Source organism: Falco peregrinus, chromosome 5 (genome assembly GCF_023634155.1).
Source record: "Falco peregrinus isolate bFalPer1 chromosome 5, bFalPer1.pri, whole genome shotgun sequence".
Classification (NCBI taxonomy): Eukaryota; Metazoa; Chordata; class Aves; order Falconiformes; family Falconidae; genus Falco; species Falco peregrinus.
The window spans coordinates 77,402,018-77,430,017 of NC_073725.1; the positions used below are offsets into that span (position 1 = coordinate 77,402,018).

Here is a 28,000-nt window from a genome sequence, read left to right on the forward strand (position 1 = left end):
TGATTGGAACCACTGCATTTTTATTTTGTACTATAAATAGAATTCCCCTCTATTTCCCATTCCCTTACACAAGTAAATGAAACATGTAGCTGCATGTAACTCCATCCAGTAAAATACCAGCACAAATGGCTTTTAACCATGAGGTAAGCTAACTGTGTTTCGAAGGCACTCTGCGTTTCATTACAGCTGCATGCTTTACACTACCCTTTTGCGTTCGGCAATACTGCCATCTCTTCACATACTTCTTGTTGACCTCAGTGGTATGTGAATGCTCCTCCTGGATCTACGGCTGATGCCATCAAATTAAATCTGCTTCGCTCTTCCCCAGCAGCATAGGCACGTAGGTGAACAAAATGATGGTGTTTTGGTATTGATGTGGTGATTCTGCATTGTGATGTGTAGCACACCTTTGTTTTTACAGAGCTGGTTTTCTCAAGAGGACGATCCCATCATTTAGTCGGTTGTCCACGATGAAACTGGCTTACCAACATGCAGCTGACGTACCCAGCTCCTGCTGGTCACCTCGGAGTCATCTTGACCTTCAGTCTCTCTAACGAACTGCTGTACGTAGCTTTTTATGCGAGTACGTGAGTATATGTTGAGGAAACTGCAGGTTCTGCTGGGTGTTTGGACTTCAGGTACTTCACTGTCCTGAGGCTTTTTGTCTTGGTTTTTGTTAGGTTGAGGGATTAAGTAGGGATGAAGAGGGGGGAGAAGGTTTTGCTGTAGTCCCAACAAACGTCTTTTCCACTACTGGTGGTGCTTTTCTGCAGTGTATGACAGCAAGCAGTGCGGCGGTGCAGCGTGGCTGGGGCAGAGGCTCTAGCATTTTGGAAGACTCAAAGGAGGGCGAGGATTTGCAGTGATCTGGTAGTCTAACAAGTGGCACAGCTCTGACTAGCTGCTCTTGAGAGAAGTGTCTAAAGTGGAGGGAGCGCTGTGTAATTACTTCCAGACACCAAGACTGCCAGCTCCTGGATTGACATCTCCTTGTTGAGGTAACTGTTGTACTGAGCCGTGGTTAGCCTTCCACTCTTCAAGGCATCCTCAATTGAGAATTCCCTGCCAGACTTCCTGTCGAGGATCACAGATGATTCCCCGTTGGGACCCTTTATGGAGATCTCCTCCCAGTCGCATTCCTGACTCTTCAGTTTGACAAACAAGCTCCATTCAATGAGGCCAAGCACATGAGCTTCCTCCGGAGACATTTCTTTTCCTGTGTCGGGGTCGATGACCACAATGGAGCGCCTCAGGTGGTTCTCTCTTTGTTCCCTCTTGATAGCCACTGTCTTGAGGCGATTCTGGAGCTGCTCGATCTCTGCATCTTTTTCTCTGGACAACTGCTTCAGATCGTCCAACTCTCTTTCCAAAGCTTGGAATCTGGAGTCCAGGCTTATTCCACTGTCCATGTGGGTCATGTTTCTCAAATCCCGAGCTTCTGTTGCTGTGAGTTCAATCTCTGACTGCAGTCTCCTTGTTTCCATCAGCAGGTTCTGTTTCTCAAGGTGCAGTTTGTGGTTTTCCTCCCTGAGTAAGTCTAGCTCCTTTGATGACTTGGAGTTGTTGAATTCCACCTCAGACAGCCTGGTTTCGAGGCGGTTGATATCTGCATCTAGCTCCCTCTTACGCCTGCTTTCCTCCTCCAGATTGCTCTTCAGCTTTTGAATCTCATATTCTGTGTCTCCTTTGTCCACTTGGACACTCTCTGAAAAGACCACTTTCTCCTTGACCTCCATCTTCTCCAAAGAAAGGAGCCTCTTTCTCAGGGCTTCTAGTTCGGTTTGCAAGACTTGTCTCCGGTGCTTCTCTTCTTCTAGCTCCAGCTTGAGGAGGGAGTGCTCCTTTTCTTGCTGGGGATCTTGCTGAAGGATCACTTTCTGTTTCACAGTCACTCGTTCTGTTGTCTCTCTCTCCTGTTCTTCCAAGTCATTTAACCTGATCTTCAGCCTCTGCACCTCCAGTTCAGCCTCTCTGCGGGCCTGTCTCTCTTTCTCAAGTTCTTCTAGCTGACGCTCTAGCTCAGACCGCCTCCTCTGCAGCTTGCGGAGTTCTTCACGGAGGCAGTCTATTTGCTTCAACTCGCTCTCGATGCTCTGAGAGAAGGAGTTGACTTCAGCTTTCAAGGTGGGGTCTTGCTCGTACTTCACTACTTCCTGTTGGACCACTTTCTCCTTCACCTGGAAAAGTTCCTCCTCTTTCTGTCGTACTTTTTCTTCTTGGAGTAGCCGCTCCCTCTCCAGGTCAATGTGTTTCATCTGTTCATCTGCTAGCTGCACTCTCAGAGACTCCACCTCCTCTCTGGTCTTGGGGTCTTCCCGAAACTGCAGAATTTCTTGCACAACTTCCTTCATATGCACTTGAGGTTTGGTATCTTTCAAAGCTTGTATCTCTTGTTTCAGCTGGTAGATCTCAAGGTCCGCTCTTTCAATTGCTGCCGTTCTTTCTATGATTTCCTCCCGGAGTCGCTGTAGCTCCTTTTCGGTTTCTGGGTCATTCTTGTACTTAATGACCTCCTTAATGACTTCTTTGACTTCTACCAGTGGCCCTCTGTTCCTCAGAGCAGCCAGCTCATTCTGGCAGGTCTTCAGCTGTTCATCGCCACCTCGGTATCTCCTCTCCTGCTCTACCAGCTCCAAACGAAGGTTGGCAACTTCATTTTCAGCCTTGGGATCTGGGCGCACAATCTCACGCACTTTCTCATGGACGACCACCTTGGCGTTCTCTTCCTCCAGCAGCTGGATCTTCCTGAGCAGTTCAGCCTTTTCGCGCTCGTTGGAACGACCCTTGGACTTCTCATCTTCATACTGGCGCCGGAGCTCATTCACCTCTCTCTCAATGGCTAAGTCTTTCTCTACCTTCAGCACCTCCTTGACAGTAATTTTGCCCTCGGCAATGGCCCGTTCCTTCTCAAGACGTTTGAGTTTGTCCTGGAGGAAGCTGAGCTCTTCCTCGTGCTTCTGCCGGAGGGCACTCTCCCTCTGCTTGTTCTCTTGCAACATCTGGAATTCCATCTCCAGCTGGGGATCATTCTGCAGCTTCAGCACCTCCTTCTCTGTTACTTTCTCCTGCTCCTTGTTCTTCTCACTGGACAGCACAGCAATTTGTTGGCGTAAAAGGATGACTTCATTCTCTCTGGTTCCCTCCTGCCTCCTGAGCTCTTCCAGTTCTTCCTTGAGCTTCAGGATTTCATCAGCTTGAGCCTTATCTTGTTCAATACGCAGTACCTCTTTAACTATGTACTCCTGCCCTCCTTCCCTCTTCTCGTGCTCCAGAACACGCAGCCTGGTTTTAAGAGCCTCCAGCTCATCCTGGAGCACCTGGTTCTTGCGCTGCTCTTCTGCCAGGTTTTGCTGCAGCTTGTGGAAGCTCTCCTCCAGCTGAGGGTCAGGCACTTTCTTCAGCAGTTCTTTCTTAATAACGGTTTCTTGGGGCTTCTGGTTTTGCAGGTGGACAATGTTGTTCTGAATGGCTTTGATCTCTGCTTCTAGCTGTTGCCGACGCTGAGTCTCATCTTCAAGCTCTTTCTTCAACTTCCAGACTTCTTCCACGGGCCTTACGGACTTCTTGGTCTGGACAAAGTCTTGTGTCACTTGAACCTCTGGTTGCTGTTGTTGAAAAAAGAACGTGTAGTCAAAAAACCCCAAATAATCATACCTTTGGTGCTTATTTTCAGTGCCTCCTGTGACAAAACGACAGGAGGATGCTGAGCTTGGTTAATGGAGGTTGCCTGTTGCAAACACTGAACAGGGGGTATATGCAAACAGGCTGCTCTTGGACTGCTCTGTGGATTTCCAGCCTGAGAAATGCTTTCTGCACTGCCTGTTGCTGCCGGGACAAAGCCTTTAGCCTCGAAGGACACCATTCTGGTGTGGGTTTGGGAAATGATGGGGAGCTTCCTAGGGCAAGTGGGAGATGGGACTGGGGGAGAGCAGAAGGGTTGTCTATCTGATTGAAGTGTCTGCTGCTTAATGATTCTGGGGGCACAAGACACTAGCTAGATTGGTTTCCAGTTCCAATTGTAATAGCAAAGGCAAGCGTGTGTGTTGTTTATGCAACTGTCCTTTGAGTATTGTGTTGCCCCTGATGGCCACTTACCTGCCGCAGGAGGCTCTGAGCGAATTCCAGATTCTGCAGCCTCTGTTTGTTCACAGCATTCACTTCAGTGAACCTGGCTGCCAGAACAGCTTCCTACGGAACAAAAACGTGTTGAGAAGAGATGGTGGAACCAGGGGTGCTTGTTCAAGATTCGCTGAATAGAAACAACAGGCCCTAAAGAAGTAACCCTGGGTGCTCTTCTAAAAACCTTCTACAGCAGTGATCTGCCACACTTTGGGGCAGGAGGAGTGATTCTCGTGGGCGTGCAGTCATGTACATTCCCTACTCAAGGTCTGCAAAAAGAGATGCAGGCGAGGAAGAGCTGGGTGGGCACTTCTGCCTGCCTGCTGGGCAGGGTGCGTTTGAGGCAGGCAGCAAACACCTCCCGTGTAAATAAGTAACCTGTGGCCTGCTGTCGGTGGGTATTTCTGTCTAGGATGCAGTCTTTGGCGGTGAAATCTCCCTCTCTGCTTGAAAGTCTGGAGAGGGGGGAAAACCTTTCTGGTTTTTCACTTTACTCCCCTCACCTTTCTCCCCTTCAGAAAGTGTTAAATCCAGCTTTTTCCCTCTCATTCTGGCCAGGCCAGCCCATCCCAAAGAAATTGATGGGTTAAGAATGATAGAAAATCCCTTCCTCCCCCCATCCTCTGCAGTCCCCTCTGGACCAAGGTCGCTGACACTAAATATAACTGCTGGGCCCAGGGTCCCATAAGCTGCCATCTGCTCCAGCTCTCTGCAGGCTGCCCCTTACTTACCTCCTCTTTCACTTTCGCGGCTGGAGACTGGAGCCTGGGCTTCTTGCTCATGTACCCATTCCGGCCGTTCTCTAGGTCAAGGATGGACCGGAGCTTCTCAGCTTCCAGCTCATAGTCCTGTGGGAAGAAGTTCCCAGGACAGTGAGATTACTGAGGCCCCGTCACACACAGGTGCCTCCAAAACACTGACTTTAATGCCTTCTTCCCTTGACCTGTGCTTTAGGGAAGCTGCTGAGGCTGGTGGGACACGGAGACCTCCCAGCAGGTCCTGGGCTGGCTGCTGCCCTGTGGCTGTAACCGCACAGTGGCAGGTGGGGGCTGGCTGTTCGGTTACTGATGCTGGGCTTGGAATGGAAACCCTCCTCCCCCAGACTATAAATCTGAGCTACCTGCCGTGCTAACGGCCACATGATGTTTATGCTACAGTAGATACAACCTGGTTTTAGCTCATCGGTTGACAGAGCAAGGGCACTAGGCTTTCTTTAGGTGACTCCTTGCAGGATGTAGGGGATCCTGCCCCTCTACTCCGCTCTGGTGAGACCCCCCTGTGGTGCTGCCTCCAGCTCTGGGGGCCCCAGCATAGGAAAGACATGGACCTGTTGGAGCGGGTCCACAGGAGGCCACAAAGATGATCAGAGTGTGGAACACCTGTGCTATAAGCAAAGGCTGGGAGAGTTGGGGCTGCTCAGCCTGGAGAAGAGAAGGCTCTCGGAGACCTTCTTGTGGCCTTTTGGTACTTAAAGGGGGCTTGTTAGAAAGGTGGGGACAGACGTGTTAGCAGGGCCTGTAGCAATGGGACAAGGGACAATGGTTTTAAACTAGAAGAGGGTTGATTCCGACTCGATGTAAGGAAGAAACTTTTTACGCTGAGGGTGGTGAGACACTGGCACAGGCTGCCCAGGGAGGTGGTGGATGCCCCGTCCCTGGACACATCCAGGGTCAGGCAGGATGGGGCTCTGGGCAGCCTGATCCAGTGCAAGGTGTCCCTGCTCCTGCAGGGGGGCTGGACGAGGTGGCCTTTGATGGTCCCTTCCAACCCAACCCTTTTGTGTGATTCTGTGTTAGTGTCCCACCAGCAGAATTGCAGTCCTTACCTTCACTGCCTGCTGGTATTGCTGAGCTGTGGCAGAGACCTCCTGCACCTCCTGTTCCTTGCTTGCGATGTCACTGAGGAGCGCCTGGCATGCACAGAGATACGCGTCAGAGGGAACACGACATCCAAATGCACCATTCAGCCTTTTGGAGGGTTGCCATTAAAATTGCAACACTGAGAATTGGAACCTTCTCAAGCTGCCCTGCTGCATGTAAACAAGGCACGGACAGTGGGACCTTATAGCATAAAAATAAATAAAGCTAATAAGCATTTATATTTTTCTATTTTATGTTCAGGAGCTAGCTATGTTCTATTCCTTTTAGTGTTGTTCCTTCTCCTTTCCCTGGGAGGCCCAGGGTGCTCTCGGAAATAATTACCGCTTGGTTCTTCAGCTTCATTTCCACTTGCTGGATGTTGTCGGTCTCCTGTGGCTCGTAGTTGGGTATGTTACACAGGAACTGGTTGACTTTGTCGTAGTTGGCACGGTAGTTGGAATAGGCACTTCTTGCTTTCTGCAGGGTCTGTGTTCTGTGCGGGAAATCAGCTCAGCTTCAGCACTGTCACATCTCCTGCGTTTTCTGCAAACCCCTCTTAACCTGTCCCTGCTTCCCCTGCTCCCTAAAGACAAGAGATTTGAGTCAGCTGTTCCCTTGCTAAAGCTCTTGTTGCTGTTGTAAGAGCACTTAATCCTAAAGGCTGCCCAGACCTACCCACCCAGTGGATGCCAGGAACCTTTCTCCTCCTCCCTAGACCTCCCTGGAAGCCCTTCTGCAACTCCCTGTTCCCATGATGGTGTGCCTTTTCCAGATTCAGTGTGGTTCCAGCTCCACTGTAAATATCCCAGCTCAATCCTGTCCTGGAGTCTTACCTGTGGTCAATTTGCTTGCTGAGGTTGTTGAAGCGCTGGTTGAGTTTGTAGAGCTCGGCTTCCTGCCGTTCAATGTCTGGGCAGTGCTCCTGGAACTTGCTGGCCAGGGTGTTGGAGCACGTCTTCGTCCTTAACAAGTTCTGCTCTGCTTCATTGAGCAGGAACCTTTTGGACTGGAGCTCGGTGCCCATGGCCTGTGGAAAAAGTAGGAGAGGGATTCTCCGGGGTTGCACACATGCCAGGCTTTTGTCACTGTTCCCTGTTAACTCCAGCCACTCCGCTGGAGCTGCAGAGGATGCTAAGGAATGGCTGGGCTGCAGCAGTGCTATGAGGTGTGGAGAAAAGCCAGTCAGAGGCTTGCAGAGCTTAGGTAGAGCCATCTGGTAAAGCTGATGGGGAGAAAAGCTCGCTCTTGCTCCCTTCTCACCTGCTAACCTTTAAAAGCGTGCAGAACGTTTGGTGCTCCTCATGCACTGGCAGGAACAGGGTTTAAGGCTCGCAACAGCTCCAGAAGGAGCTGTGAAAGCTTTTGCATGCTAGTCCAAACTTGGGGGCTTGATGGAAAAGCTGAAGGAGGACAGAAAATTCTGGCCTTCCTACGGTAGAAGGATTGCTGGTTTTGGCTGGTAGCTTTTTCTAGCAGTGACTATTCTCAAAGCCCTGCTAGTGGCCTGATACTGGAAAGCGATGGACCCACATTGCTTTTCCTAGACCATTTTGTCCTTTGCCATTAGTCCTTTCACCAAACCACAAGTTTTCAACTGGCATTTGGTTTCTGGTTTGGGGAAGGGGGAACAGTTTGCATCTAAAGTAGGTGTGGATCGCTGCAGTTAACCCGAGGTCCCATCTCCAGCTGTGGGAGACCATCCCTTTACTAACTGGTGGAAACTTGTGAGTTGAGCAGCTGTTACCCCAGCTTTTGGAAAGTGGTTTTTCATGTGGAGCATGTCCATAGGGTAGAAATCTGGCTGGAGAAAACACTCACCAGCAGCTCTTCTTTCTTACGGTCTACCACCCGCAAATCCTCTGGTACTGTGTCATCTACGACCAGCTTGTTCTCGTAGGTAGACAGCAAGTCTCGGCCTTGTTGGAGGCTCCTCTCGAGGTGTGTGGCCACCTCCACTCTGTATGGACACAAGAGGAAAGGTGTTTCAGCCTGCCCGCACCTATCTCCTGCAGGATCCTACGTTGTGACTTAAGCCATGACTGACTTCTCTTGGGCAGCGCTGAGCAGCTGGACCACGCGGTCGTACTTCTTGTTGGTGTTCTCCACCTTGTTCTTTACCAAGGTGGCACTGCCAGTGTTTGGCACCGATTCGATGAAGGCCTCGCATTCCTGGATCTTCCTCGTTTTCTCGGGTTCAATGCGACGGACCTCGTTGGTGATGTTCTGTGGTAGGAATAAAGCCATTATAGGAGCTGAACTAAACCTTGTGGCTACAAAGAAGCTGACCCTTGGCTTCCCAGTGTGAGAAGGGAGGGAGGTCAGGGCTGAGGGCTTGTGTTTGATGGCAGATGTATTTCAGTCCCATAGGGGACAAAAGGATATTTTCTGCTGACTTTCTGATGACTTGTATCTCTTCTGGGGCAGGCTAGCTAGCCCTTAACAAGGAAATTGTGGCTGGGGAGCGGTTCCCAGCAGCTCTAGCTCTGTCACAAATGTGCTGGACTCATCTGGACCACTGGGCTTTGCAGCCTGATGGAGGAACGCTTGCCTGGATGTCAAAGCGCTGCAGGCAGTTGGGGCAATTTGCTTTCACTTGTGGTGGCACCTGGATTTTGATGTAGCCCTTGGCAGGTGATGTAACCAGGACCTGAACTTCCTCCTAAACCGAAGGAGGTTTGTGGCACGGAGCCTGGCTTAATTAGGGGTCTGAAGGAGAGGAAAGGAGCAGGATGCTATGCTACCAGCAATGGGGCTTGGCGGAACAGGTCCACAAGGAGAAACAATGCCCTGGACCATAAGTGTTTTCCTGCTCCTTTCTGAGCAGGTGATGGTGGTGGCAATGGTAACATCCCTGCTGTGCTCAGAATGCAGGCAGGATCAAAACCTGAGGGCTCCCCTCTCCTCCCCATAGCCTGCGCTCTGCAGTCGTCACCTTTTTCCCATTCAACCTTTCTGTGACCGAACTGAACCAGCAGCAGGGCAAGGGTGTTTGACTTCTGAGGCTGCTTAAAGGGCTGCTCCCCATCTCCACTGGAAGAAGCAACCAGCTGTAAGCATCATCCCTGCATGCTCCTGGGCTCAGGGAGTGTTTACAGCACCCAGCATACTCAGGACCACCCTGGAGACCCCCTGGGACCACAGTCCTTGCATGGCACCATCTGTCTCCTTCCACAGCCCTGTACCTTCAGGTCCTTGGAGCGCTCAGTGCTGTCCTGCACAGCCCGGCTCTGCTCCAGCGGTGGACGGAGATTTGCTGTTATTGCTTTCTCCTGCTTGTCCAGGTCGCTGTTCACTTTCTCCAGCCCTGCCAGAAGCTGGCGTCCCCGAACTGACGCAGCATCTGGATAACGAGGGGGGAGCAGGTCAGAGCCAGCTGGAAGCTGGGTCTAGGCTCAGTCCCACCAGTGAGTGCAAAACCCACATCCCCCTCTGTTCCCTGTGCCCTGGCTGCTCTGTACCACGAGCATCCCAACACTGTTGTCCCCAGGACCCTTAGGAGATGTGAAGCTCTCTGTGATGTACCCCCAGGATCAGCCACTACCTAAGCTCAAGGCCACAGCAGCTTTTTTATGCCCTAAGCTGCCCTTCCTGAGCCACACCTCCAATGCTGTCTGCCTTCAGCCCCTCGTAGCGCTGCTGGAGGATGTTCTTGCAGTTGGCCGTCTTCTCCTTCACGGTCACATAGCGATCTGCAATTCTGCAAAACGGGACAGTGTTGGCATGAGGTCGGAGTCAGGCTCTTGGCCCCTTGATCACGCTGGTGCTGCTCTGGGAAGGAGGGGCAGCTCTGGAGGGGCTTGTGGGACCTGGCCCCTCCAGGCAGCCATGGAGCAAGTGGGGGACAGGTGCCTTTGCCCCACACTGGCAAAGGGGTCAAGCAGCATCTGCACTGGAGGGGTGAAAGCAGGGGAGAGGCAGCAAAGGCAGGTACCTGCCTGCTGAGTGGAGGGGTGGGCAGTTCCCCGGCTGCAGTGGCCCCCCAGAAGAGGGGGGACCTGGCTCTGAGCTGGCCCCACTTTGCCAGGTGGGATCGTGTGTGCAAGCAGGAAGGTGCAGGTATCCCTCCTGGAGGAAGCCTGAGGCTTCCCTGCGGGAGTCAGGGCAGGAGCCCCCTGCCAGCGCTGCCAGACGGGGGATGCAGTGCTGGTGGCATGGCAGGGCCTGGGGCTGCTGGGAGCCAGTGGAGGGGCTGCTGGGGCAGCGAGAGGGTCCGGCAGGGGGCACGTACTGGTCTGCCAGCGCCATTGCTTCTGCGTCAGGCGGGGGGATCATGAAGCAGACCCCTGGGGCCCTGATCTTGTCTCCTGAGCTGTCTGCCACTTCCCAGATGTCTCCGCTGTTCTTCTGCAGGGTGTAGTGGGCTCCTCGGTTTATCTGGCCCTGGGGGACAGGAACCGGTCACAGCAGCAGGTCAGGAACCATCACCTGCCCTGCTCCGCACCAGCAGCCCCGGGAGCCACTCTTGGGGGGCAGGACCAGCATAACCTCTAGTCCCTCCTCTTGGCAGCCCTCACTTCTCCAAGTGTCTGCTGCTTGCCAAAGGCTCATGTGCCTGCTCCTCCCTCCCCCGACCCTCCAGGTATGAAGCCATGCCTCCTTTTTGCAACAGCCAAGACGAGTGAATTCCCACTAGGGCAGAGATGAGAAGGCGTTCCCAAGGCTGTGCTGCGGCTTTCCACTTCGGAGAGGCTGGCAGCTGAGTCAGCCCGAGCTGCTCGCTCCTTTCCAGGCCCCCACCGCTCCCGTGGTGTCTGCCGGCTTCGCTGTCCCATCCCTTTGGTCAGCTGTGCAGTCCTGCAAAGACTGATACCGGGATGGGGGGATCCTGCCGGGACTGTGCAAGTGATGGTGAGCTTCTTTGATCAGAAACGTGCCTGGACACCTTTATTGTCCTAGCACAGGGAGCATGGGAATGGGACAGAGCTAGGCTGTTGCAACCTCCTGAAGGGCGTGCAATAGGCACGGTGTCTGCAGGGCAGATAGAGGCTGTGTTTCCCCCAGACCCCTCCTGCACTGCTCCTCCTGAGCTGTCAAACCTGCTTTCCCACCGGGGTGAGCACTCCTCTTGTCTCTGCTGTGGGAGACATCGCTCCTTCCCCACGTGCCAATGCCATCCCCAGTGCTCAGCAGGAGACAGTCCCCAGCAGCACCTCTGTGTTGTTCAAGGGATGAGGGAGCTGTTACCTGCTCGCCTTCGTACTCGCAGAGAGCCTCCACGGGGACGGGCTGGAGCGGCATCTCACGGCGGTACCGCAGAGGCAGGATGTGCTGGCTGCGCTCCTGCAGGGACTTCACCACTGCCTCGTACTTGTTCAAGGCCTTCTCCTGGTCCTAGCACAGGGCAACAACCAAAACCAGTAGGCAAATGGGGGAAGAACAAGCTTCTGGGCTCTCTAAGCTGGGGAGGAGCACATAACCATGCCAGGACAGACTGTGGCTTCTTTTTTGCTTATGCTAGTGAAAATGGCTCCTGGGTCCTGCTCTACAGCTGTTGTGTTTCTATGCCAAGTGCTCCTGCACTCTCCTGCTCACTTTTGCAGCCAGGACTGCAGCTGGGACTGTGCCCTGGCACTAGCCACCAGGCATCGACAGGTGTTCCCTGCTGTGTGGTCCACATCTGTGTGGCTGCACATTGATGGATAGCCCCGTTCCCAGCCATCAGCTCTAATTAGAGCCCTGTGACGAGGCTTGCTGTCAGTTGCTCTATTTCTAGCTGCGCAGGTGGGTATCCCGTAACATTGAGTGGGACGGAGCATGAAGGAGGAGAGGGATGGCTCTCAGGAAGAGCTATTGGCTGTCCCAGGACATGTGCATCATCTGGGCTTGCTGCAGCATGCTTGGGCTTGGGCTGGGCCAGGCCAGCGGCTCAGCTCAGCACAGCCCTTCCCAAGTGGGCGATCTCGCAGCCCAGCTCTCGGCAGCACAGCAAGTTCCACAACCTCCTCTGGCAGCAGGTCTAATTATGCTCCCACCCTTAATCAGCGCTAACTCAATGAAAGAACAAATAAAAACCAGCCCAGTGAGCAATTATGTTGCTATGGGAGAGGCAATCTCTAGCTAGAGGGGAAGGAAGAGTCGGGTGAAGGCCAGGCAGCATGATCCTGCTGCCTGCCATGGAGAAAGCTGGGCTAGATGCCTGCATGGGCAGGGATGCCCCTCCATTGATGCCACAGGGATGCTGGCTCCCGCTGCTGCCTCCCCTGTGGTCCTGCCTCCGCCAATACTCACATCCAGCTCCCGCAGGAGAGACTCGAGCTGGTATCTGTCCTTGAACTCTGGGCTGAATTTTTGGTCCAGGTCTGTATCCACCTTCTTCAAGAGCTCCTGGGCATCCTTAGTGTCTTTCTGAAACTGGAGAAAGGCAGTCTCTTGTGAGAGAGGGTCCTGCTGAAACATGGAATGGACCCACCCCAGCACCCTGGTCCTTGCACTGCCTACAGCATCGATGGTCACCAGGAGCTACAATGGGCACCTAGACACCCAGAAGTATATGGAGAGAGGCAAGGCATCACTATTTCCCACGCTCAGGACAGCAGATCTAGGGGAAAGACAACCAGTGGCAGCTTATTGCATGGTCATCTCCTGCAGAGTTGTAAAATCCCCCCTTTCCCTGCCTTCTATTTTGTTTCACTTGGACAGCATCATGATGGTGCGTGGTGTCTCCATTGCCAGCGCCCAGGAGAAAGCAGAGCCAAGCCCTTCCACACACAAACCACCCCCTGGGGCGGTTATTCTGGCAGATATCCACAAAAGGCAATGCCTGGGCTGGGCACCACAGTTCAGCTTTGGCAACAGACTCATCATGTCAACACGCCCAGGCTGTGGGAGAGGAATCCAGCCCAACCTGCTTCCCAGCAGAGCCTCCCTGGCTGTCAGATGCAATTTATCCAGCAGACATCCGTCTGCCGAGCTCAGCTGGGACGCTGAGCCATGGCGCAGGGCTCCCTGGGGGGCCAGCTCTGCTTTCTGCAGGTGCAGTTTCCCCACTTGGACCTGTTCCGCTTCCGAGTGGAGCATGTGAGGTCTCCCCATGCCTTGTTTTGGGGGTGAGGTGCCTCTGCGAGATACTTCTGCTGTCCTGCAGGCAGAGAGGCCAGCGCCAGACTGCAGCTCTGGAACCTCGGCACTGGAGCGGATGCTCTTTGCACGTCATGCTTTAGCCAAACAATTACTGACGTGTGGTGCTTGAACAATTATGGCTTTTGCTTTGTCAGCTCAGGGTGGCCCTCCTAGCCTTAAAAGCCCTGTAGACTAGAGGACTCAACCCCTTCTACTGTTCCCAGAGCAGCAGGAGTTTGTTCGTATTCTGGGACCTCCTGCAGCCCACCACCTACTCCCCAGGCTGTGCTGAGTCCTGCTGCCCCCAGGGATCTGGTACCTTGTGGAAGTCCTCCATGAACTTCAGGTGGCTCTCCTCACAGATCAGCAGGTTGAGGTACTCCTTCCAGTCGGCGTGCACTGCCTCGATGTGAGCCTGTGACAGGGGGCGGGAGGGGGGCATCAGCAGGGTGCCCTGTGGTAGGGGGGAGCCTGAGCTGCCCACCAGAATGTACCAGTTTCCATCTTGAGCCAACAGCTCCCTGGCTGCCTCAGAAGCCACCCAGCTGCTCTCAGGTCAGAGCCAGGCTGGGAATACCGGACAGCTAGTCCAAAGCTGGGATGCTCTGGTGGGAGTGTGGGGTTGGAGTAGAAGGAGGTGGCAAATCCTGTTGTCTTATGTCCTTCTTCCCATCAAATGTGGAACTGCCACCATAATTTATCCTTTGTAGGCAGGTACAAGGTAATCGCCACAGGAATGAGGAAGGTGGGAAGAGCTCTTTAGGTTTATCTGGGCTCCTACAATGGTGTTTACACACCTGCAGGTGAAGGAGACTTTTTCCCACTTGGCATCCCAGGAAGTAAAGTCAAGAGTTGCGCTGGCACGAGGTCTCGCATTGGAGAAGGGCTGGGCGAGTCCCCCAAGCTGCAGGGTGGGTGGGTAGGATAGAACCATCCCTGATGCTCACCTCGATGGCATTCTTCCCAGGGTGATTCTGGGTGAGCAGCTGATCTCCATCCGCATGCAGCTTGTTGATGGCCTCCTCCTTCTCCTCCAGCTTCCGGTGGATGAAGTTCTAGATGGAGAGAGGTGAGATACTGATCCCTGCACCAAGAGAGGGACCCTGGCTGCGTCCTACGGCTGAGCTACTCTGAAAGGGCCTGAACAGCCCCACAAGACGGAACGTGTGATGTTCCCCAGCAGCAGCTTTCGCTTTTCCTTCCCTTGCAGATGTTGCTAACAGTGTGACTCTTGCCAAGTGAATGCTGAGGTAAGGGAGAGGAGAACGAGGAAACTGCCGAGCTTCCTCATTGCGTTACCTTTGGCAGGAGGTCAAGACTAACCTTATTATCCGCATGCTATCACCTGTACATCTCAAAGCCCTTCGTGATGGAGTGGGGGAAACTGAGGCACGGGGGAAGGGATGTTCCCTGCCCCCATCCAGCCCCCAGCCTGCTCCTCTGGCTCTGTGCCCCCCTCCCCTGCTGCACAGCACCCAGCCAGCATGGGCCAGGCTGCTGGGGAGTGGACACAGACCTCGTACTGGCGGCGGCGGCTGGGGTAGTCCAGGTTGTGGTCGCTCCAGTCATAATGGGTCCTGTCCTTCGCCTGCTGATCCAGCCAGTAGAGCTTGTTGGTGCAGCGCTGCATGTAGTCCTGCAGGGAGTTCAGATCCTGCTGCCGCTGCTGGGAGCCGGCCTGGGAAGGGGCAGAGGGGACAGCTCAGCCCAAAGTTCCTCTTAATGGGTCCCCTGAGGGTGCCTGGCCACTCCGGCAAGGGAACCTTCAAAAGGGCTCTGCCCCTGGGATCCCAGAGGGCTCTTACCAGCAGCTTCTGGTATTTGGCTTGGAAGTCGCTCTTGTATTCCTGGTAACAGAGAAGGAGCAAGGTAGGAGTTAGGAGAATGTCTCTGGAGAGTGGTGGTCTGGCGGGGGTTTAAGGGTGGAGTGGGATGTGGAGGTTATGGGATTTGCCTCATCGTAAAGCTAGAGTCGGTGTATGATGCTGGGCACTGCGGCTAGGTGTGGACCTGGGCACCCACCCACCCTGGTCCGGGCTGTGGCAGCTCGGCTGGTGGGATGCCCTCCCCTTCATCAGTCACTCGGGACAAGGCCAACCCTGTGGGGCAGTAGGGAGAGGGGCATGAGAGCTGACCTTGTTGCCTTCCTTGGCAATGTGTGGGCCAATGGCCATGACCTCGTTGTGGAAGATGTTGTGCTCTTCTACTTGGCTGTTGACCAGCGGCAGATCGGTCCCAAAGCCCTTGCTGTTTAACGCATCCTGTGGCACACGGGAGTTGGTGTTAGCAATGGGGGAAGGGGATGGGGCAGTTAAGACCTAAGAAACTCTTCTTGGAAGTGGCCATGGAGCTGGGCATGGATGGGTTCTGGTGTTGGGTGTTGGCAGCGTTTGGTGCCCAGGAGCACTTTGGTGAAATCTGCCATGTGGCCATGGGAAAGGCGGTTTGGAGTTTTAACTCTTTTCTGGCTGGAAGAGTGTAGGGAGTAGGATAAATTAAAAAAGAAGGGCTACAGAGTACAGCTTCAAGCAGGTGGTGACTGGGGCTGCTGAAGCAAGGACCCAAGAGGAGAGGCTGAGGCTTGTTTGGCTTGGGGAGGAGAAGGCTCTGGGGGATCTAACAGCACCCTTGTAAGGTGGTTGAGAAAATGGAGCAGGCTCTGCAGGGTGGTGTGTGGTAGGGAGATGAGAGATGACAGGCATGAATTGAAACGGGGGAAGCACAGACTGGATATAAGGAGAAGCTTTTCCATTCTCAGGACGGTGGGGTGTTGGAGCACACTGCCTGGAGAGGGTGTGTGTGGTCTCCATCCTCGGATGGAGAAAGGCAGAGGTTTACCCAAGCTCACCCAGGAGGTCAATGGCCAGGCTGGCACACCCCCGTGGGCCCCCCATCCTCCAGAGCTTTTCCTTTCTCAGCCCAGCTTCCAGTGGTGATGCCACTGCCATCACCTGCCCCTGGTGCCACAGCCACTGGCCTTGTCCCATCATCTCCACACCCTCTCCTGCCACCCCACACCCCACCTCCTCCCTTGCTGCTCCCAGTACAATGCTGCCAAGAGGGTTTCCAAGAGCCTTTTTCTCCACGGGGAGATGGGTAAAGTCCTGCCCAGCTGGTGCTACTGGCCAGGCAGGGGCACTGATGGTCCCCTTGGTACCTGTTTCTCCTCGATCACTGTTGACCAGTTGACCTGGGGCTCAATATGCTGCAGGGGGAAGCTGTAGATCTGGTCATGTTTCACGCGCAGGTTTGCCACTCGTTCCTTCAGCTGCCGGATGCTGTGGGAAGGGAAAGGTGAGGACAGGATGCAGGGTGTGGGCATGGGCTGGCATTAGCATCGATAGCTGTAGGTCGTTCTCTCCCAGGCACCCACAGAGGGGGGGGGACTGTCCTTAGGGGATCTTGGAGAGCCCTGCACTGCCATGCAGGCTGGCAGCAGCCGCGTTGTGCAATCAGCTGGGGAAAGGGTGAAAGTTCCTGTGCACCCATCCTCTGCCAAAGGCTGCTCAGCATGTCTGCCAGCTCAGGGCAGGCTGGTGCAAGGGGAGAGTGTGGTCTGCAATTGCAGTGGGCAGAAAACACCGTGCCATGCTTTGTGCAGCGCTGCTATCGGCAGGTGTGCAGCCGTTCTCACTCTAGGGGTGCCCAAGGATGGCTGTGGGTTACACACCTTAATGTGAATTGGGGTGCAGAGGAGCTTGCGGTGATGCCCCAGCTGCAGGCAGGAGCTGAGCAGAGCCCCTGGAGAAGCATCCTCCCGCCCTGCAAGGCTCTGGGGACAGGTGTGTGTGTGTCCCAGTACTCACTCTTCTGTGATCATGTCACCCTGGGGGTGCTTCATGTGCCGGGCGATCGCTGCATCTCCATCCAGCACGTAGAGCAGTTTGTCGGACTCGGTGAGTTTCTGAGCAGTCAGGTCCTTGTACTGCGCTAGCTGGCATGCCTTGATCTTGTGCAAGTCCTGGGCAGGCAGAGAGCAGGAGGAAGGGTCACGAGGGGAAAATAAACAGTACCCAAGAGGTCATCCCGCCACACCGCCCCTGGGCACGGAGATGGGCAGGAGCTCTGCCGTCTCCTGTCCTCCTGGTGATGTCTTTGGCTTTCCCCTCACCTATGCCAGCCCCGAGGGGTGGGAGGCTGTGTTGCCTCAGGAGGCATCGTCCCCTTTGGGGGAGGAGGATGGTTCAGGCCCCTTCACCTCCGCCTTAGCCACCTGCTGGGATGCACGTCCAGGGGTGCACATCCCTGCTCTGCACAGTGCTACCCAGCCCTGGGTAGGGAAGAATTTCAGGGGCCCATCACCTGTTACACCCTCCCACCTCCTTCCCACAAGCCGGGGGAGCCCCCACACCCCTCCACTGCAGCCAGGTACCCGCTGCAGGGCAGGGCAGCCCCACACACGTGCCATAGGAGAGGACACGAGGGCACAGTGAAATGGGAAGGGCTGCGGTGGGAGGGAGCAGGGGGACAGGGCTGCTCGGAGGAGCCCCCGAGCGCGGGGCCACGGCTTGCTTACGTTTTGCATTCGGGAGTCAGTCTCCACAATGTTTTTCTCCACCTGGTCGGCATTTTTCTGCAGGCGCTCTATGAGCTCGGTCAGCTCTTTGCTGGAGATGCTGGGGAGGAAGAGGGGGGACTGGTCACCCCACAATCACGGCCACCGCCCCACGCTGCTGCCGGGGCTGCCCTCGGGGTGCCATGACCCCGGGGGTGGCCGGGGGCCAGCCGAGCCTGCCAGGCACCGCAGCTGCGTGTGACTCACTGCTGCCTTGCTAACACTTTCCAAAATACTCGGCTGCGCTGCCAGGAGGGAGGTGGCGGGTGGGGACACGGTGTCTCCCACATGGTGGAAATGGGAGCGATGCGGTAGGCAAGCCTGAGCCTCCCTTGGCTTTGGAGCAAGAAAGAAAAGAGCTGTTCATAGGGGACAGGGAGAGCGGGGGGGTCCTGTGGGGAGATGGAGGAGCCTGAGCAGCAGAGAGGACCCCGACCCCCACTCACGCAGGCGAGCTGGCCTGTTTGAGGCTGTTGTCTGTGCCTGTAGCCTTGTGTGCACCCCACGTCAGGGTGCAGCCCTGCCTTGGGGCCCATGCTGTGCCCCTCCATCCACAGCCAGAGCTTCCTTGCTCTGCAAGGAGTTATTCACAATTTAAACCAAACAAAGGGATGGGGCAGCACACATTGCTTCTCTCTTTCGGTGCTCTGCCCTCTTGCTAGGCACTGGTTTTTGCTCCCCGGGTGACTCTGGTCCAAGCCTCTCTGTTTCCAGCTGGGCAGGCAGGGTGCGGGGCCAGCCCAAGTATTCACAGCAAAGTCACCACAACCCGTGAGGCAGCGTTTGCATTGCCAGAGTTATTTTAAACATTTCGTCTCCTTGCTGTTGCTTTGGCCGCAAGGAGAGGGCCCAGGGGGCCGCGTGCCAGGGCTCTGCAGCCTGGAGGCAGAAAGCGGGGTGTGCTCCCCAAGAGCCCTGCAGCCGGGGGGCTGGTGGCAGGGCTGGGGCTTGTGTCCCGGCTGTGCTGCTTCGCCATCTGGGCTTAAGCTGAAGGTTGGCTCACTCCAATCCCAACCACTTACGGAGTGGGGATAATGAATCTTAATGACCTTGTTATGTGGTGGTGGAATTAATCTTTATATGGCACTTGGAAACGTTAACTGCTGGTATAGCTGCTAGGAGATGAGCTGTGTGTCTCCTGCAAAGGCTGAAGGGCAGAGCAGAGTTTTCTGGTGGAGCACCAGCAGCCCAGCCGTACCCATGGCGTAGAGGGTTCCTGCATCCCCAGGCGGACAGCATCACCCAGCGGCTCCATCAGCCTGGCTCCAGGGGGTCCTGCAGCACCTGGGTCCTTCACGGGGCAGGGGCTGACCTCGTGAGCTTCGCCAGAATGGCACGAGGCATGTCCTCCCATCTCCCACAGCACGGGGGGCCAAAGCAGAGAGCTGACACGGCTTGTTGACCGAGGCGGTCCTCTTCCAGTGCTTTGCGGTGGCTTCCCTGGACATGTGCCCATGCTCCGCTGCCAGCAGGTAAAAGCAGTACATGGTCTTCTCCGCCCCGTGCCCCTCGGGGCCTGCATGCCGCCTCCCGCAGAGACACCCCAGCTCGCTGCCTTTCCAGCGTGGGCACTGGGGAAAAAAGCTGGGCCAGCCTGGGTCTGGCCAGCCTCCGTCCTGGCACTGGTGCTGAGCTTCGGGACGTGTTCCTGCCTGCCTTGCTTGCTATTGCTTTCAGTGCAGCAGAACATAACAAAAGCGAGCTCTGGGCTTGTTCCTCCCTACCTCGAACCCTGCCCCAGGCTGCGGGAGCCTCGTAGCATCTGACAGCTCCACAGAAGTCCATGCTTCCCTGGGAAGTTCTGGCGTGGGCAGGATTTACACTGGTTTTTTTTTCTTTTTATAGAAGCTGCATCATCGGGACGGTACTTGGCATGGCTGGTGGTTTGTCTGTCACTGCTGCTGCTGCATGCCTGGCACCTCCTGATGAGCAGAGGGGTTGCTGTAATTATGGGCCCTCTCGCATCAGCAGAAATGAACCAAGTGGGTATTGCCAAGCAGAGGAGCAAACAAAAGGCTTGTTGCAAGTCGTGCAGCAGCTGCAATAATTGCAAGGATGAGACACATTTTCTGTTCAATAATCACAGCTGGAGGGTGCAGGGGTGCACTGGGAGATGAGGTGCGGGTGGCTGGATCCCACTGCAATGGTAGAAGCAGCTCTTCAAAATCCACTTTGCATCATCCCATGTAAACCAGGGAAAATGTCAGATGAAATCAGTGGAGAGAAAGTGGTTTGAAGCCGGGTGACTAAAATGTGCTTCACGTGCTTGTGTGTCTGCGAGTGATGGCTGCTCAGAGCTGGCACCTCCTGCAACCTGAGAGAGCTTGCAGCCACGAAGGAGCCTTCCTCATCTCTCACCGGCGAACTGGATGCTGCCTGAGCTTTGAGGGTGGGAGAGGCTGATTATCCAGGTGGGAGCTTGTGATGCTTCTTTGCAATAGCTGGAGCTGAACTGGCACTTAGTGGGGCTTGGGAAGAGCTGGCAGGGCTTGCTGGCCCGTCTCCACATTCCCTACCTTGGTCTTGATGTTTTCTAGCAAGCCCAAGGATGAATTTTCAGCGTTTCAGTGAATCTACAGCATGGATGGAAAAACCACCCCAAAAAGCAGAAGAGGTCTGGGGCTTTTCTAGCACTGGTTTTGATTGAAAACTTCTAAATTGTATGGAGGAAATAAAATTAAGGATGGATCACTTGGGATCCATGGCAGTGCTGCGTTTTAGCCACAGCTTCACAAGCTGCTGCCGGTTTGATCTAGCAGAGCTGAGCTTTGCATCAGCAAAACTGATCTGGGGTGCCAGGAACCCGTGAGTGCAACACCCAGGCCCTGACCCTCTTCCTCAGGTACTGGCTTTGTCAGGATGGTTTGAGATGGGGATGACGTGTCCGGGTGAGGATGTGCCACTCATCCCCTTCTCCCCACTCTTCCCCTGGCTCTGAGCCATGAGCCCAAACCACCCTGCTGTGGCACTGGGGCTGCCTGCACCCTGTCAGCTGGTTCCTGAGCTGGTGTCACTGCCCCCCGTCATCCCTCCCCGTGACTCAGGGAGCCCCGTGCTGGTGCACAGCCACCCTCCTCCCCCAGCCCCTGCTGTACCCGGCAGGCGACAGCCCCTTCTCCATCACCACAGGGAGCAGGAGTGGGCGCTGGGGCTGGGGGAACGGGGAGGGCAAAGGATGGCGTTTCCTCGTGTCATAGAGGTCAGTTCGCCTGGTAATCCAGAAACTACTGTTTCCATGTGCAGTATCTGGGTGACCAAGGGAAAAGAAAATGCAGAGCTTGCTCAGAGCAAGCAAGGGCATGCTCAGTTATAATGTGGGCATGGCTCTGCTGCTCAGCCGCGGCTTCCCTGACGCACAAAACCCGAGCTGTTTGCTCTCTCCACCTCTGTGGTTTATGTGAGAGTCACCAGCTGAGGTTTTGGTACAGGGAAATCTAATAAAAACCTCCCATGGGAGCTGGGTCTCCAAACACCTGCTGCAGCGTGGGGGGAACTGCTCCTCCGCGCCCCATCCTCTGCTGAACGTGGCACAGGACCCTGAGCCGGGAGGCTGGCTGGTGTGTGTGCCAGCTCCCCCCACAGCTGCTTCAAATGCAGAAATGAGAAATGTTCAGAAATAAATACAGAAATCGGAGAGATCTTATTCTCTCTTATAATATCTCCGATTTCTTTATTTATTTCTGCATACTTACCACTTCTGTGCCACAACCAACTAATGTGGGCATTACTGATATGAGACCATCAGCCCTATTAATAACCTGCCTGTCCCCACCATAGCTGGGTCTGCGTTAAACCACGAGGATGAGCACGGTCCCTGCATCCATCCGGGTGTCAAGCAGGGTGCCAGAGGGGTTGGCTGGGAAAGCTGGCCAAAATCTCCGTGCCAGGGAATGGAGGAGGTCAGCTTCCCTATGCCCTTCATCTGCTGAGAGGAAGAAGATGCAGGAGAAGCACGGGGTGATGGGCGAGGCGGTGAGGAAGCCTTGGCCAGCCTGGGAAGGGTGCGTGGCTGGGCTTTGCAAGAGATGGCTCTTTCGGGAAGCTGCTGGGAAGAGCTGTGGGTGCATCTGGGCTTTGGAGCGGAGCTGCTGGCAGGGTAAGGCGAAGGGCTGCTGAAGCCAAAAAGAGAGGCAGGAGAGGGGATGGCTGGAGCACAGAGCAGAGCTGGGGAGGGATCACCCAGCAGGGAAGGGCAGCACACAGGAGACTGAGCGGAGGCAGGAGCAAAGGTGCCTGGGGCCACGGCCCTTGCGAGGCTCCAGCAGAGGGGAGGGAAATGCAAAGCTTTTCTGCTAAAATAGATAAGTCTCTGTTTAAAAGATTGGGGGGCGGGGGGGGGGGGGCGGGGGGGAAGGGCCTGGAAAAACTGGCTTTGCCTTTTCTGGAGAACTTTTAACATTTTCTGATCAGGAAGGAAAAAATGATATCACTCACACAAAACACAAAGCAGCGTTTGGCAGAAGTGCTATTTCTTTTCAATGCTGCCTTGAGCAGCCGCAGCATTGCCTGGCTGGTGTGAAGGACCAGAGGTTATTCCTGTGAGGAATGGGAGGGTTTTTTCAGGTTTCTCCCAGCTGGGGAGCTGGGAGGAGGCAGCTGCTCTGTGGCAGGCATCACTTCACCTGTTTACCACAATTCTGATCTCAGGTGATGCTTTCTTTCAGAGGGGCTTGAGTTTTACTTGGGCTTTGGGGGCTTTTCTTAGGGGTTTGGTTGTGGTGGGTGTTTGGTTTGTTTTTTTTTGAAGAGAGGTTTTTGACGGACAAATATGATGCTAATTACTGTCATATGGAAACTTTGCTGCTAAAAACTGGACTTTTTTTGTTTATTCCCATTTTTTCTCTATTTCCATTAGGTTTCACCCTCACTGAGAAGAGCATTTTTTGGAGCAAGCTTCCCCAAGGCCGACACCTCTGGGGTGCCTGCAGGATCACACCCTGGCTTTGCGCCTGCTGGCAGGTGGTAGGAAATCCCTTTGATCTCTCCAGTTTCCTTTTTTTCCAAACAAGGAGGCTGTTTCACTGATCCCCCCAAGTGAGCATGTTCAAATACATGCTCTGGGAGTTCTGACTGCTCCAGCTGACTGTCGTGCCCTGGGAAGGCCCCTCCTGGGAGCTTGTCCCATGAATCAGAGACACTTGCTGGGAGGGTTACTGGGAAGGGCTCTCTCCTGCTCCTTCCCCCAGCTCAGGGATGCTGGCCCTGCCTCTGCCCTCCTGTTGGGAGACCTTCCCATGCCAGCAGCTTCTTGCAGGTGGGACCACTTGGCCAGGAACAAGCGAGTTGGCGGGTCTGAGCACGGATCGTGGTCCTGCTTACTGCATCCTGCTAGTGGGATGTGCAAATGGTGCATCAGACAGTGACCACCTACTGCTGCTCTCAGTTCTGTTTCCATTTAATTTCCATTTCTATAGATTTAATAAAATGTATACCCATGTGTGCACTGCTGCTAGGGACCACACTTTAGGAAGGACTTAAGCTGCACGAATCCTACAGAAGGCACACAGCAGCTACCACTGCATGATATTCCCCCATGCCACTTATGACTATGCTGGAGTGAAACTGCAGCAGAAGGCACAAGGGCTGGGCTCTGGCTAGTGTAATTCAGGCTTGGGAGAGATTAAGATCTGGCTCAAAACTCTGGAGCAATGTGCTGTCAAGCTACCCACGTTAGGGTGTAGCTGGACAGCAGGGTTGCCGTGCTTAGTCCGGCTTGTTTCAGTTCTATTTATCTTCCCTTGTAGTAATGGTGATATATTATTGTAATGTGCATGGAAATTAAAGCAGAAACAGGCCAGGCGATGGTGAGGCTTGCTCCACCGTAAATACAGAGCAGCTCCCCTGACTCACCTGCTGTCTGGTCCTTCATGCTGACTCCAGCCCGACCAAACAGCCTCTAGAAATGGGTGCCAGCCCTGCAGGCAGAGCCCTCCCTGCTTCTGCCCCAGCCTCCTGCAGCCCCTCTTAGATGGGGACTGGGTCCTCCGACACCATTATGGGTCTTCAGGGCTGGGAGCCCTCCTGGATGGGTGCTCTCACCTGAGGACCCCAAGGACCTTTCCTGCTGGCAGGAGGGTGAGTTTCAGCAGCAACTTCTCATGGCTGAGCTGTGTTTTCTACCTCCCAAGCCTGGACTTTCTAAGAGAGAAACCAACCTCCGGTTTTCTGTGCCTGGCAAGTGTTTGATAGAATGTTTGAAATGAAGGTAATGGGGAAGGAGGGCGATGGTTTTCCCCCATACTACATACCTAGTCAAGGCTTCTGACTTCCTTCCTAGGGACAGACACACACGCACATTTGAGATATATATATATGATGTGCTAACAACACAGTAGTCATGGCCAGTCCCAGCTGAATCTCCAGGCTCCTTACAGTACTGGGATGGGGTGAGCAAGAGAAGCATAGAGCAACCAAGTCCATGAGAGAAAAAAAATGTTAGCATCAGCATCCATGTTCCCCAAACAAGGTAGGGAGATGCCCACACACCTACTGACATGCTCAGAGATGGATGGGGGTGGCTACTGAGACCACAGCCCAGGCCACAGCTGGAGCAGATGTTCCTAAGGAGAGACTTGGACCCTGGTCCTGCTAATTTGTGCATCAGAAAAACAAAACCACAGGGAGCTGTTGAGAAGCATCACCTGCACGCTGCAGGTCAAGTAACCACTGGTGCTGCGAGTGGCATTAGGATGGATGGGGATGTGGTCCAGGGTGCTTGGCATGGAGCATTGCCGTGGTTTTCCTCCAGCCAAGCCACGGCATTGCGTGTGGCCAGCGTGCTCCAAGACTCAACCAGTGCTGCCAAGGACAGACAAGCCGTGGCAGGCCAGAGGACCTGGCACCAAGTTGTCTTCAAACCATTGTGGCTTTGCAGGATTTAATGCCACTCCTTTCCCCGCCGTTGCCCTATTAGAGCTTCAAAGCAGGCTGGCTTTCCTCCTTACTAATACCAGCATGGGGCTGACCAGCCTCCAGACGCGGAGGCGGTTGCCACACATGGCTCCTTCCTTGTTCAGAGAGGGGCTTGGCCCCCGTGGGGACCTGCACCCCTGGCACGGCGGCAGGGATGGCACGGGAAAACCTGTCCCTGCCCCCCACCCGAGCTCTCACCCCCCCTGTCCCAGGCAGGCTGTGAGCAGCTTGGGGATAGGCAGGGGCGCTGCTTAAATCCTGCATGCTCCAAGGCACTTTGGATGGGAGGCTGAAGGGCCGATTTGGGGCTGGGGAAGGGTGGCTGTCTGCATCCAGGGGGACACAGTGTTGTTTGTGGGTGGATGACAGCGTCTGGCTTGAGCTGCACAGATCGTGGAGACCTTGGCTCTCCAGTGCTGCTCACTGAGATGCCCCCATCATGGGAAGGGCTCGTTTCACATCTGAAGAAGCCACCAGGACTCCCATCAGCTCATCAGGCTGTGACCTGCTGTAGGACGGCACCTCCTTGGCAACCCCTGCGTAAATCAGCTGAGCTGGTAGCCCTGGCTCCTCACTGGTTGCAGGAAACCTCCAGTACCCTTGCATGCTTGCCAAAGCAGCGTTCGGGTCATTGCCCTGCCACTGCTGTGCTTTGACTGCTCGGTCACCAGCGGTACCTTGGCACTAAGCCATCGTCTAAGGTGTAGCCCCTGAATGCCAGCTGTGCAGCCTCGCCAAAGCGCAGGATGAGGCTGGGCTGTACACGGTGTCGAAATCTCTGTCCCTGTTTACAGCGGGGGCGGTCGGGCTGATTTTAGCAGTGTTGCTCTGTTTTTCTAGCAGGAAAACTGGGCGGGAGCCGGCTGGGAGCCTGGCAGTGCCTGGAGCAGGGGACGGGAGGCAAGAGCTCCTTGCTTCTTCGCAATCCTTTTCCAGCAAGTTGTTTAACCGGTCTGGCACCGGCTTCCCCATCTTGATGGTGGGGCTGTTTCCACATGGTGGGAGTGTTCCCTGGATTCACAGATGTTTGTAAACTCCAACGCAGGAATTAACAAATTGGGGCTAATGAGCACAGCCATCCCTGAGGTGCGCACGGACAGCCGGGGTGCAGGGGGGTGCCCGGAGGCCACAGCCCTGTGCTTCTTCCTCAGCCACCACCAGCCACCAGAAAAATAAAGATTTCAGTCTGGCCCGCAGCCTTCAGAGGTGCTTTGGCACCTGCCCGGAGCCAGCTGGGCTTGCAGACAGGGCGGTGGAGGGACGATCGTGTTCCCAAGCCCCATCCGCCGGCAGATGACATAAGCACGGGGTCCCCAGTGCTGGCAGGGCTCGGAGTGCAGCAGTGGGGATCCCAGCCACAGCCCCAGGGTGGGCACCCAGCATGGACCAGGTCTGTCTCCTCCTGCCTCCCAGCATCCTGATGCTGCTCAGAGTCCTGAGCTGCAACCCAGGTGTGCTGTTTCTCATTTTCAAGCCTTCAGCTAGCACCCTTGAAGACTAGAAATGCAACCAGGTATTTAGGCCATCCTTTGACCATGGGAATGCTGGGGCCACCAGGGAGGTGCATGCTGAGCCTCAGGGGGCTCCGTGCCACCCCCGTCTCCTCCTGCCAGCCCTCCCCAGGGCAGGAGCTGGCAGCAGAGCATGCCTCAGGCTTTGGGAGCCGGAGCCTGGGCGGCCCTGCTGAGCCAGCCGGGCTGCCGGGGGAGCCCGTCCCCAGGGCTGAAGCTGGAGCCCCAGCCCAGAGGGAACTCAGCAAACGCCAAAGCCTGAGCATCCACTGTGCCAGGGCAGCACCCTCCTCTTGAGGAACACCCCTCCTACACCCCACAGCACCGCACCCATGGGCAGGCAGCAGCGAGAGGCTCCCCAGCTTGGAAGACATAGGTGCCTTCTGGGATGACCGATCCCTTTCTGGGTCCTCAAATGCACCTCAGCCCCTGTACCAGCTCCCCAATTTCCTTCCCAGTGGGGGATTTTTGGGAGCCTGGCGGCTGCTCTGAGCTCACTGGCCAGGGCAGGTGCCTCTGGGGAGGGATGAGCAACCCGTGGGCTCAAATGGGCACCAGCCATCCCGCTCCACGTGTGCCGGAGCCCTGGGAAATGCAGGATGCGCTTCTGAACCGATCTGAACATCTACCTCAATCCAAACATCCACCTTATTGGGAACGTGTCCCCTGTGCGGGCAGGGGCTGGGGACCACCTGCTCTCCTGCCGAAGTGCATGGCACAGCCCAGAGAGGGGCTGAGCCTTCTCGGGGAGGGGGGGGTGTCTTTTCCCTTATAGCAGTGACCTTTCATGAGGCACATCCAGCACATGCTCCTATTTTATGACCAGTACAACTGAAACGTGTCTCTGCTCTGTCAGGGAGAGCTGAGGAAAAGATGATCGACAGAATACTTGGTGGGGATGGAACAAGTGGGTGAAGGCTGAGGGCAGCCCGAGTTTTCTGCCCTGAGATTCTGACCCTGCACATGCCTGGGAAGCGAAAGACCCTGCTCCCGGGAGCTACCGCTCCGCAATGCGAGGGGGACCGGGGAGAAAACATCTTAGTGCCCCCACCTGGCACAAATGATGCGAACCCAGCTCGGAGAGGAGCTGACACCTCGGGGATGCCCACACCTCGGGGAGTACCCACACCTCAGGGGTGCCCACACCTTGGGGGTGCTCACATCTCAGGGGGCCTACCCACACCTCGGCGATGCCCACACCTCGGGGGGTGCCCACACCTCGGGGGTGCCCAGGCTCCGCCAAGCCGCGGCGCCGGGAGGGGATGCTGCGGGGCGGGAGCTCAGGGATAGCGGCGCTGCCCGACCCGGCAGGAGCGGGGCTGCCCGGGGGCCGGGACACTCACCTTTTCTTCTGCGCGGAGGGGCTGTATTTCCCTTTGTTGCGTTTCCTGAAGAGCGAGTGCATCGCGTCCCCGGCACGGCGCCCGCCGCGCTCCCGCCTGCGCTTCCCCCCCGCCGCCGCCCGCAGCCTCTGCACCGCCACCGGGCGGGGACGGGGCCGCACCGCCCCCCGCCTGCCCCCTGCCCGCCTCCTGCCTGCCTCTTGCCTGCCCCCTGCCCGCCCCCTGCCTGCCTTCTACCCGCCCCCTGCCCGCCCCTGCCCCCCCACCCCCGCAGCATCCTCCCCCGGCGCTCCCCGGCTTCCTGGAGGGCTCTGGTGGAACCCAGTGCTCTCAGTTCCAGCCCTGCTGGGGCTGCCCCCCCTCAAATGGGCAGGGTCAACCGTGACATCCCCCCGGAGCCAGCGCGGCAGCAGAGCGGGGAGCAGCTGGGGGGGTCCCCCAGCTCCGACGCGGTGCAGGGTCGCTGGGCTGGGGGTGCAGGCACGGAGGGGTGGCCGAGGGGGCTAGCTGCCCCCCTCAACCCGCCTCCCCGCTTTGCCCCAGCATCTCCCTCCTGGTTTCTGTCCTCCAGAGCAACCAGCTGCCGAGCATCGCGGCTGGGGCCGGGGCATCCTTCCGAGGGCCGGCAGCCCCCTCGGGACC

At 55.8% G+C, this 28,000-nt stretch overlaps 1 protein-coding gene across 1 annotated transcript; it reads right to left on the bottom strand.

The window, feature by feature from the left end:
• Window positions 1-27,506, bottom strand: PPL (periplakin). The gene is made up of 22 exons (XM_055806491.1): window positions 27,359-27,506; window positions 17,554-17,653; window positions 16,844-16,998; window positions 16,195-16,315; window positions 15,173-15,298; window positions 14,843-14,884; window positions 14,554-14,715; window positions 13,985-14,092; window positions 13,357-13,452; window positions 12,207-12,329; window positions 11,163-11,309; window positions 10,207-10,358; window positions 9,578-9,675; window positions 9,161-9,318; window positions 8,023-8,201; window positions 7,797-7,935; window positions 6,812-7,005; window positions 6,321-6,471; window positions 5,945-6,028; window positions 4,851-4,967; window positions 4,096-4,188; window positions 1-3,605 (listed from the first exon to the last, which is right to left on the bottom strand). Exons 1-22 carry the CDS (start codon window positions 27,418-27,420, stop codon window positions 921-923), a joined length of 5,292 nt encoding a protein of 1,763 aa, XP_055662466.1. The 5' UTR covers window positions 27,421-27,506; the 3' UTR covers window positions 1-920.
• Window positions 27,507-28,000: the final 494 nt, after the last annotated feature.